The sequence below is a fragment of the Ochotona curzoniae genome, unplaced genomic scaffold (genome assembly GCF_017591425.1).
Source record: "Ochotona curzoniae isolate NIBS_2020 unplaced genomic scaffold, NIBS_Ocur_1.0 contig_2692, whole genome shotgun sequence".
NCBI lineage: Eukaryota > Metazoa > Chordata > Mammalia > Lagomorpha > Ochotonidae > Ochotona > Ochotona curzoniae.
The window spans coordinates 17,993,543-18,004,937 of NW_024465556.1; the positions used below are offsets into that span (position 1 = coordinate 17,993,543).

General features: G+C 46.5%; 1 protein-coding gene across 2 annotated transcripts in view; it reads left to right on the forward strand.

Annotated features, from left to right (window-relative positions):
• The window catches only part of VCL (vinculin), a 99,241-nt gene extending 88,949 nt beyond the window's left edge, over nucleotides 1–10,292 (forward strand). Inside the window, exons 17-22 of one of the 2 annotated variants that reach the window (XM_040975990.1) lie at nucleotides 413–537; nucleotides 1,799–1,984; nucleotides 4,616–4,819; nucleotides 6,767–6,970; nucleotides 7,268–7,372; nucleotides 8,244–10,292. In XM_040975990.1, coding sequence (XP_040831924.1) covers nucleotides 413–537; nucleotides 1,799–1,984; nucleotides 4,616–4,819; nucleotides 6,767–6,970; nucleotides 7,268–7,372; nucleotides 8,244–8,390 — 971 coding nt within the window. In that variant the 3' untranslated portion in view covers nucleotides 8,391–10,292. The remainder of the gene's footprint in view (nucleotides 1–412; nucleotides 538–1,798; nucleotides 1,985–4,615; nucleotides 4,820–6,766; nucleotides 6,971–7,267; nucleotides 7,373–8,243) is intronic. The other variant, XM_040975991.1, reaches the window with a different exon arrangement.
• Nucleotides 10,293–11,395: the final 1,103 nt, after the last annotated feature.

Below are 11,395 nucleotides of genomic sequence, written 5' to 3' on the forward strand. Positions count from 1 at the left end.
TGTGCTGAATGCTAGGTACAGCAAAGGAGGAGGGACAAACAACCTCAGGGAGTATATATCCAATCTGAAACCTATGTCTTCCATGTTCTGAGTTAGGCACTTACCTATTGGTTACTTCATTGTAAGAGAGATGGTGGGTGCCACCTGAACCCACAGTTTTTGTACCCCAGAGTTTCCTAATGACCTGTTAGCAGTAGAGGCAAGAGGGCACCTGACCCCTACAGGAACAGTTGCTTTGTAACACCTGCTGCCCCATGCGGATTTTGAGACATCTCCCTTGCCCTGCTTCCCTGCCCCGTGTTTACTGGCAGCTGCACGTGCAGCTTCTGTTCATAAAAACCAGTTCTGCTGCACATACAGTGCTGCAAGGCGCCGACCTGCCCAGCTGGAAAGGACACTGTCTTGTTTTTAGGGCTGCAGAAGAGCTTCCTGGACTCGGGATACCGGATCCTGGGAGCTGTGGCCAAGGTCAGAGAAGCCTTCCAGCCTCAGGAGCCTGACTTCCCACCGCCTCCACCAGATCTCGAGCAGCTCCGCGTAAGTACATTTGGAGAGAGACGGGGAGAACTGAGTGGCATGAAGTAGGGATTGTCGCAAGCGAACGGGAGATAGAGCCTCGGTCAGAAAGTGGCCTGGCTCAGTTTTTACCTGGGGCCTAGCGGGAGGCCAGTGCTTACTTTCTTTTCTAAAGTCAGTGGGAATGCAAGGGCCAGTGGGGAACTGAGGTACTGGCCTGCTGGGATGAGCATGAACTAGAGCTGGAGAGCTGGCTTTGGTAAGCGTGACTGTGACGAGTGACAGGTGTTGAGTTGTGGTAGAGTCTACAGCTTGTGAGGAGGGGAGTTTTGTGTTCCTAGCTGATCATGGCAAATGGTGAGACTGATCCATGTTCATTCCTTTACTCAGCTTCCCTTCCTTCCTTTCCTTCTTTCTTGTTTTGAAGTAATGTATGAACTTTTTGTTTCGTTAGACCAACTATAATTTTAAAATCTTTTGATAGCTTCCAACTCAAAGAATCATGAGTTGTATTTATCCATGGGTTAACAGGAAGCTGTTTGCAGGTACAGATCTTAGAAACAAAGTAATTATAGTTTGTTAGTTGTTCCAACTAACACTACTGGGAATGCCTTAACTTTAGAAATGGAATATCAAGGCAACACCATTTGATTTATTCTCTTTGATGACTTTCTCATACTTAGTGTCAGTAAAAGATGTTACATTTCTAAGTTGGAAGGGGACCGAATCAAGTGTGCTGCATGTAGCTGAGGACCAGTGCTTCCCCAGCAGTCGGCGTTTCCTTTGATTCTTTCCCTCTGGGCTCTTGGTTGGGTGGTTAGGGCCAGGGGAAAGAGGTATTCCTAGGGAATGGTTTCCTTTGTGATGAGCATTTCGAACCTTTGTGGGTCATTTGGCTTAGCTGTGCTTCATTGGCAGATGAGGAACCCGAGTCCAGGTGGGAAGTTACGTGCCGTTGCAGCTGTGCTTTGATTCAAAACCACAACCCAAACTTGTATCTTTTCTGAGGATCTTTTCCGGTATCAGTTCTTGATCCGACAGTGCTGCACGTGCCTCCCTGGGATAACGACCAAAACAGTAGCTGCTAGCTTTTCCGTGAAGGAAAAAAGTTTGCTCCTGTGAAGACTGAAGCAGGTGGTCTTTGTTGGTTCAGCATGGTGGTCTTATATGGAGTGAATGTGGGTGGTTTCTCTAGGCATGCTTTTCAAAGGAAAGACTTTTAGGGAAGAGGGTAGAATAGCTCCCACAGCCTCTCTTGTAACCCACTTCTTTTCCTTCTTAGCTAACAGATGAGCTTGCTCCTCCTAAGCCACCTCTGCCCGAGGGTGAGGTCCCGCCACCCAGACCCCCGCCGCCGGAGGAGAAGGATGAGGAGTTCCCTGAGCAGAAAGCTGGGGAGGTGATCAACCAGCCCATGATGATGGCTGCCAGGCAGCTCCACGATGAAGCTCGCAAATGGTCCAGCAAGGTGAGTAACGAAGCCTTCCTTGGTGAAGAAGGACGTTTTGTCAGAAAGGATGAGTGAAGAATCATGCACGAGGCGAGAGGAGGAATCTAGTTGGGAAGCCCCTCTCATTGGCTCCCCGTATCTGTGGGGTTTAGTGAGCTGTTTTTGATGCTTGATGCTTTTTCTCTTCCAGCAGCAAAAGTGAAATCCCAGATGCCTGCTATTTCAAAAGAGGGGTTCTTTTGGTCTTGTAGAGTCACCTAGTGCCCCCCCCTGGACTTGTAGGATCCTTTAGCAATTGCTTATCTTTCTTGGATGGCCAAATGCCTATAAGTGCTCCATTGCTAATTACCAGAGCTCCAAGTCTGAACCTTTTTTCTGTGGCCTATTACTGCTGCTATGATGAAGCGTTTGCATCTCCCCCCCACACACACATTTTTTCTTGTTTTTTTTTTTTTTTTTTTTTTTACAAGCAAGTAGATTGTTGTCTTGGAAGCTATGTGCTTGGTCATTTGTCAGAACCGTCCTACCTCTCGACTTAGACAGCACCAGGCTAACTCCAAATCCACGAATCTGCAATATAACTGTGGTTACTGAGAACTGGCTGCTGCAGCAGACATGCTCCATAAATAAGTTTTAAGTTTTGCCTGTTGTTTCCCCTAACTGATGAAAAGTAACTGGTAGCTTTTTTAGGTAAGAACAAAATAGCATCGCTGAGCTTACCGTGTAGTTTAATGTCATCCTCTACTTTTTCTAGTATGGCCCTAGAACTTTATTTCCACTACCCGTTTGCCTTTATTCTTTTCACATTCTCAGTGCTTGCAAGCTCCTGTACTGAGTGTAATTCCTAAAGCCTGCCTCCCTGGGATTCTCTCAGTGCTGGAAACTGACCTTGGCTTTTCACTGTTTTTCTGAACTGTTAGCTATGAGCTTGAGTTCTAAGAAGGAACAGAGATCTTGTTGGTCTTAGAATTAACCGATGGGGTGTCTGATGGCATCTTCCCAACTCTGGATCTGTGTAGCAAAATCCCACTGCATGTCAGGATTGAATGAGGTTGATAGTGAAGGTTAGTTTTACTTAAAAGATTTTAAGGAAATTTATAAATTATAGTGTACCAGTACATTATGCAGTAAAACAGAATTTGCATGAGATGCAACTTAATGGGGTCTGACAGTTTTGATTTCTGATTTCTCTGCTTTATTGTTTGTGGCTTGACGTCCTTAGGGCTTCTGTGGTTTGCAGCATTAGGGATTTGCTGTGTTTGTGTGAGGTCAGGAGCTGCTTGAGCTGTGTCTGGGTTGTGGGGTAGGGAGGTGGAGAACACATCCTGCTCTGCCTGTCAGTCTATCTTGGGACTTTGGGACTCTGAAACCCAGCAGCAGTCAGCCTCTCCTCTAAGGAGTGGGGATGAGACAGAGCTTAGGCAAAGGGATTTCGATGGTCCCTTAACACTTGTTGGCCCTGAAGTCTTCATCTTCTTCTCCCTTTGGAGACAGACTTCATGTGTAGAGCAAGGCTTTGAAAAATGATAGAAACTGCAAATAAAATCCCATGCACACTCCTGCTTCCTCTTGGTAAGCTATTTGATGTAGCAAATCCGTGTTAGCCATTCTCCATATAAATCATCTGGCTTCACTATAACAACTCTTTTATTTTCTTCCCATGCCAGCCTATTTTCAGCATCTGACACCTCTGTTGTTTTGGCCTTTTAACGTCTCTGACTGTGGTAGCAGATTCATGTTCTGTGATCCCAGTGGCACCATGCTAGGCTCCTATGAGGGCTTCTCTGAGCTCAGTCTCGGTCAGTTGCCAAGTCTACATGATATCCTCTGTATGAAGTAGGTGTGTCAAATGTGGAGGCGAGGCCCTCTTCTGTAAAGGAAGGCAGGCTTAGGTTGTGTCCAAGGAGAGTCCTGCTGCTACTAGCTGTAGGTGTAATACGAGAGGGTGGACACTGAGGAGAGTGCGCAGAGCTGGGCTGCCCCGTGGGTTTCCCTCCTTTGTGAGACTGGAGGCTGAGTGATCGTGGAGCAACGTAAGGCATCTTTTTCTTCTGCTGTTGTTTATTTTCCTGCCTCTTGCCTGCTTTGATATTTGTTACCTCCAACATAAAATTTTAAATTCTGGAGTTTTTAACCTGATGAGGGAACTTTCTGGCAGTTGTAGAGCTGACCCAACTCTGTCCCAGAAAGACGTGGAGCAGTGACAATATGCTCTCGCATGGTGTTCAGGCTGTTCTATTTGGAGCAACTTACACAGCTGCAATCACTTTTGCCCTCCTAAGTCCTTTTAATTACCTTCTACTTCTTTGGTTAACTTCTAAAGTTGTCGTGGTGTCAGAATTTCTCTTGTCAAGCTGCACTTCAGTAGGTGAGTTGAAAAGGAATGCTTTGTTGGTATAAATCTTTTCCTGCCAACCCTTTGCCACTGGAGTGGGTTTCTTTTGTTTACTCATCACAGAGCGGCCAGGGCTGAGAGTCCTGCCCTTTGTGGACCTTCGCTCCCTTGGCTCCTGGGGAATACGCCATTTTCTTTCCCCACCCTACCCCAGGCAAGCTTTGGTTACTAAACCAGCTGAAGGTCAGTTTCCCAAATCCTACTGCTCTTACTAACACTGTCCCTGTTTCTCATCCTTCCTGCCATCGACAAAGCCGGGTATCCCAGCCGCGCAGGTGGGTATTGGTGGTGTAGCCGAGGCAGATGCGGCTGACGCTGTTGGGTTCCCTGTCCCCTCTGACATGGAAGACGATTACGAACCTGAGCTGCTGTTAATGCCAACCAATCAGCCAGTCAACCAGCCCATTCTGGCCGCGGCTCAGTCCTTGCATCGGGAAGCTACCAAGTGGTCTAGTAAGGTACTGCTTAGCACCCCCAGTCGGGAGCTGCTCCAAATGCATCCGGCCATGTGCAGCCTTGACACATTGCATCACTCATGATCTGTGCGGGTCCTGTGAGTCTGAGCAGGGAGGGCATCTGTCTGTCTGCACCTTGTTGTTAGGGCTGTCCTCACAAGTTTGATAGGTCTGCTAATGCCAGATAAATTGGATTGCATTATGTCGAGTGGGGGATGGGAGAGGGAATGGAAACACTTTTAGGGTCACTTTTTAAGTGGATTCCTTAGTGACCTTGTAGCCACTGTTGGGTCTTTAAGCCCCTTGAGAATCCATGGATTATCTCTCAGTGACTTCAAGGCTGGTAACTACTGTCAGTCATTGAAGGTCACTGGGCCTGAGCACTGAGCTTTACGTGCTGCCACCTGCTCTCTGACGGCTCAGGCAGAGATGATGAGAGTGAGAGGTAGCTTTATATGGCAAGATCTCTGGGAAGAACTGCTTGCTGCCCTGCCCTTGGCTGTGTGGCAGATGCTGGCCTTGACAGGAGCCCCCAGGGAAAGGGGCTTCCCTTAGTGCTTGTCAGGATATGCCAGTGGGAAGGGGTGGGACTGGAATCTGAAAGCATTCAAAGCTGCTCTCAGGAGAGGCCTCCGGGGCTGAAGGATAGACTGCGGAGTAGGAGGTGGGGGTGATCACATTTTTCCCTTTAAGAGTGGCATGTTGCAAGAAGAAAGGCTTTGAAGAATGATGGGTGGGAACTAACCATGGCACTGTGCTGTCTTCTAACCAAGGCCATGAACTCCTGGAATGACCCCAGGACTGCGCTGGAACAGGCGGAGCCAAAGGGCCTTGTCTAACACACCCCTCATCTCCTGACTGACTTGCGTACTCCTGTGCCTCAATTATTGCTTGAGATATTGCACACCCTTGGTGTGAACAAAGAGCCACTTCTAGGTGCCTGTGGAGGTCTCTCCCAGAGCGCCCTGCAGTGGCATGGTCTGTGTGCCTCACTGCTACTTTGCATGAGGGGAAAAATGAATAGGGCCCGGCCTTTAATGTAGTTTTGGGTATTTTGAGTTGTTTTCAGCTCAAAGACGAACCTCCTGGGGCATAAAAAAAAGGCCTGCATTTCTTGCATTACTGCCCGTGAGGGTTTCAGTGAACCAAAATGCCAAATCTCAGATCAGTTGCCATTAGTTAGACTGGGAGCTGTAATTCCAGCCTAACAATTTTAATTTTTGATTCCTCCCTTGGCATCCTTTTAGCCAGAAGTTCCTTTAATTGGAAGCCTCACTTAGCTAAAGGGATTCAAAAATTGATTCTCATTCCTTTATATGTGAGAAATTAAGATGACATATTCCTTCATGCTGAGAGGACACACAGGAGATCTTAGGGGAGGGATGGGGCAGTTTAGATCTGAAACATCTTTATTCTACCCCCTCACTCAGTCTGAGATTATTGGGATTTCCAGTTCTAGTGAAGTAGTGAGTCCTCAGCTGCTGTTTGCAACAAGGGACTGGATGAAGAGGACTGCAGCCTCTGGAAAGGCTCCTCTCTGTTTTTCCCCTCCTGCTGGCTCTGCTGCTTTCTCCCTGTGAAACTGAAAATGGCTGTTTAACCAACCCCTTGGCCCTCTTCCCATGGTTGACATGATTAACCTAGGGATGCTGAAGTGCTTGTTCAGTGCTGTGCCTGGGCACTCATGTTGCCCTTTGAGACTAATATCTTGGTCTTTCCTACAGTGGGGAGAGCGGTTTCTCTGATTGTTGGCTGGGGCAAGTGTCCTGGCTCACTCTTCTGTTTCTCCTGTGCTGTCTATGTCTCTCGGAACCATCCTTTCATCCTCTCCTCATCCTCCAGAGGGCTGCTAAGTGGCAGACTCCCTCCTGCCTTCTGTTTCTCTGCTTCCTTCTTTGACATCCAACAGAGCGCAGACAGACCTCACACTGTGTCTCTGCTTCTCTCCAGGGCAACGACATCATTGCAGCAGCCAAGCGTATGGCTCTGCTGATGGCTGAGATGTCCCGCCTTGTGAGAGGGGGCAGTGGTACCAAGCGGGCACTCATTCAGTGTGCCAAGGACATCGCCAAGGCCTCGGATGAGGTGACCCGGCTGGCCAAGGAGGTTGCCAAACAGTGCACAGACAAGCGGATTAGAACCAACCTCCTACAGGTACTTGGGAAAAAGTCTGTGTGAGGTGTAGAAGAAAAAGCAGGGGAGGAAACAGGGTGAATAATGGTGGAAAGAAAAGGCAGAGGGGGAAATACATGTATTTGGGGTGAACACACTCAGGAAAGCTGCTTACCTAAATCTGTACTAACTTGAGGGGTAAAACAAGTGGATTTTTGCTGTCAATTTAGTACCATTTCAATGCTGGCCACTGACAATGCAGAAGATGCATGTGTGGCTTTTATGGAGGTGCAGATAAGACTGATGTGGAAACATTCCAAATGAAACTTTTCTCTTTAGGTGTGTGAGCGAATCCCAACAATAAGTACCCAGCTCAAAATCCTGTCCACGGTGAAGGCCACCATGCTGGGCCGGACTAACATCAGCGATGAGGAGTCTGAGCAGGTGCGTTGTTGGCTGCTTCTAGGTTCTTATCAGCAGTGTCTTTGCTGTTTTGCAGGACTTAGCTATGGGAAATTCTTACCTCTACTTGAAACACTGGGTGCGTGGGATGCACCTGAGTCACTCTCAGGATGACTGTTGGGAGATGCTTTGGGAATTTGGGATTAGAAAAGCAGCTCTTATGCAACTTCTGTCACTTTATACATGGGAACCTGAGGTGTAGCAAGGTTGTGTCTCAGGTAACTGTGTATCAGTGACAGTAGGGCTCTCTTGAAGCCCCCACTGCTACTCTGGCTGTACAGGTCCGCTTCCCAGCAGAGTGATTAGTGCCACACCTCCCATGTGTCAGGCACTGTCATGAACCCTGGGTGCAGCAGTAAACAGACCCAATAAAAATACCTGCCCTGTAACAATTAGGAGTGTAGAAACAAATAACCAAACATCCTAGATAAAACAGAGTTCATGAGTTAGTGGTGGTGGGTTCCGTGGAGAGAATTGGAGGATGTGGGATGCTAGCACATCAGAAGTACTTTGTGATTATGTGAGCAGGGGAGGTCTCATCGAGTTAACAGCTGAGCGAGCAAAGATCTGAAGGAGGAGAGGAGGTACTCATGGGCCAACTAGAACACTGCAGGAGGAAGGGATAGTGAATTTTGAGGGAAGAACATGTTTGAAGACCAAATGAGTATGTGCTACAGGCCTTGGAGTGGCACAGTACATAATGAGGATGGTTCAGTTTTGGGCTCTTTTTGGTGAGGCAAACAAGTGGTAGGGGTGGTGTGGCAGATTTAAGTGGGACTAATAATAGTCCACCCCTGGCAAAAGTGCAGGTTGAATCAGAGTAGAAATAATGAGCCGTCCTTCTGCCCTGCAGGCCACAGAGATGCTGGTTCACAATGCCCAGAACCTCATGCAGTCTGTGAAGGAGACTGTGCGAGAAGCAGAAGCGGCTTCAATCAAAATTCGAACAGATGCTGGATTTACACTGCGCTGGGTTAGAAAGACGCCCTGGTACCAGTAGGCACCTCGCTGGACATGGCTGGCACCGAAGTCCATACTAAATAGAAGGAAAATGATCAAGTCCTGGGAGTCACCCATAATGGCTGGGGCTTTAGTCACAACCTAGCCCCTCATGTCAGAAAGGAATGGGGGCTTCTTCATATTAGAAAACATTTATACTTTTTTTTTTTTGTCATGGACACATTGAGATGTGTCTCCATATAGTCTGATTTCTCAAACACAGTTATCCTTGTGCACACTCTAAGGCATTTTGGGCTTCTAGCCCATGGACTTCACATAAGCTCAGAATTCAAGAGTAAACACTAGCCAGACACCTCTCTGCCCTTATTGTTGAGGGGACACCTCTCTTTCTGTTTGCCTTTTACTGGTCCTCATCCTCCCTATAGACTCCCTGGATCCGGAGGGCAATTCACTTAAGGAAATCACTGTGCCTCCAAACATTATTTTAGGCCTTCCAGGTTGCTGCTGACCCTGTCTGCCTTTCCTGGTTCTTCTGCAGAAGTGAGCTTTGCTGCTGCATGGGATGGTAGCCGCTGGGGAGCTCTAGCAAACAGGGCCTGAAATCATTTCCTGCCCTTCCTCGATTTAATCCTTTTCTCAGTTTAAAACCAAATTTTACTGTCCGGAGGTAATAAAATCACAATTCTCTCTCTACCATGCCCCTGAACTGTCCATGTTATGGAAACTGTCCCCAGTTCTGCTTCGGCCTGCCAAGGCAGCCGATCCCATGAACACACTGTGTTGCTGGTGCTCTCTGCTGCAGGAGGGACAGAGTGGCCGGGTGTGGTCCTGCGCAGCCTCCTTGCAGGGCCACTCCCAGGCACTTCATGCTTTGTCACTGCCTGCAGAGGCTTGTGCTGAGGCCTTATTCATTCTTAGCTCTCAGCTGTTCTGAGCTGAAATGCTGCATTTAATTTTTAACCAATCATGAAGAATCATGACCATTTTAGTCTTCCCTCACACCTTACCCTAAACAAGATTTTAAAGTTACTTAGGTATTTGTTCATTTTTAATCTTGAAAGACTTTTATCCTCTTGAAATTCAGTCCTATGAATTAGTGCTTCTCCCCCAATAGCATTTAATGGAAAAGGAATCCTGTCTGAAGGCCGTTTTTCAATTAATTGAGAATGTTATCTGCAGCCTAAAATTTGGGTGCTGCAGAATTCAATGGGAAGTGACTCTTGTTGTTCATACCTCCCTTCAATCAACTGCAACTAAGCCCCTGACATCCTCTCCCAAGTATTCAAGAGTATAATGGGCACAGCATTTCACTGTCGCAGTTGTAAGGTTGCTATCAGACAAGTCAGAGAGAAGACAACTTTTTCCTTTTGCATTTACTGCTAAGCATTCCCTAGCACATGAAATGGTGTTTCTTCCCAAAACCAGAACCAGATACGGAAAGGAGTAAGAACCCATGCTTGAACATCCTTCCTTCCCAGACCCAATGTGTGTTAGGTCTTAATGTGTAAAAGTTGTCTGAAGTTGATCCTATACTCTTGAGCTTTCTTTTATTTCCTTTAACTGAAAGATTATTTTCAAGGCCTTCAGCATATCTGTATATTGCTTACTGATATAAATGCAATATTAATGCCTTTAAAGTATGACTCTATGCCAAAGATCGCTTTTTGTTTTACTAAAGATTACTCAGAGGAAATACGAAAAGTCATGTTTGTTCTCCAAGTTCCTCCAGTGTTCTGAGACACTGGTTTACACTTTATGCCAGATGTGCTTTTCTCTAATATCAGAGCTCAAGATACGGTGAAGCAAATAAACAAAACAAAAAACTCCATGATTAGAGAAAAAAACTCACTAAAAAACCCCTACATTTATAAACTAGGATTTATTATATGCAAATATTTTCCGCCTCTTTTGTTGTTTAAAACAATAAAATAATTTGTATAAACAATGCTCTAAATGATGACTATGTTATTTTACCAAACCTTCTCAATTTTCTCTTTTTGCAGAATAGTCAAAGAAACTAATCCTCAGGATCTGAAAACTAAAGATTTTTTATTCAATCTAAATGTTAGAAGTAAGAATTGACAGCAGTGCTTTTATTTAACGAGGATTTGTGTGCTAAGAGACCTTTCTGAGGTTACGGGCCAGGAGTATAAGTGGGCAGATGATAGGATTACTCCCTGGTCAAAGCAGTCTTTATCTTAGAAGATGCTGTTTTGGGGCCCTTGTGGGCACAGGTTCTAATCCTAGCAGCCCTGCTTCCCCTCCAGCTCCTTGCTTGTGGCCTGGGAAGGCAGTCAAGGACAGCCCAAAGCCTTGGGGACACTTCACCCGGGTGGGAGACCTGGTGGAGGCACCCGACTTGGCTCAGCTGTGGCTGTTGTGGCCTCTTGGAGAGTGAATTAGCAGATGGAAGATCTTCCTCTCTGTAGATCTGACTTTCCAATAAAAACAAAACATAAATCTTTAAAAACAACAAAAAAAGGTGCTGTTTTTGTGGAGACCCATCAGTGTTCCCTAAAGAGCTGATACTGTGAAGTGTGTGGAACCCGACACTAATGTTTTATATTCCAGAGGCTAGTATGGAAAAGTAGGCCTGCCAGGTCCACCAGGCTTGGAGGCCGAGCTGGCTTTCAGAGATACCTCCCATCCTTTCTCTTGCTTGAAGGACCTTGTTCTTGCACCAGTTGGGATATCAGTGCTTATGCCCGATTTCCTGACACATTTCTGAAAGAGGTCAAGATATTAAAGGGTACTGCTTCGGTGGTGTTAGCTGCATCTATCACCGCTTTCATTTAGAGGCAGATTCTAACCTGCCTCAAGTTAAAGGAAAATGTCCAAGGCTGGCAAACTAGCCAAGCAATCTTGTCACCGCTGTGTTCACTATGCTGCTGTCCTGCTGCACTACAGTTGTTTTTTCAAACCAGGTGCCTTGCTGGACAATAAAATTGGCATCCCCCAAGGGGTCTTCTGTGGCATCACTTAGGTCGTGAACCTGTCATTAGATGAACTTTCTGAATAAAATGGTTATGACTGCATTTACTCCAT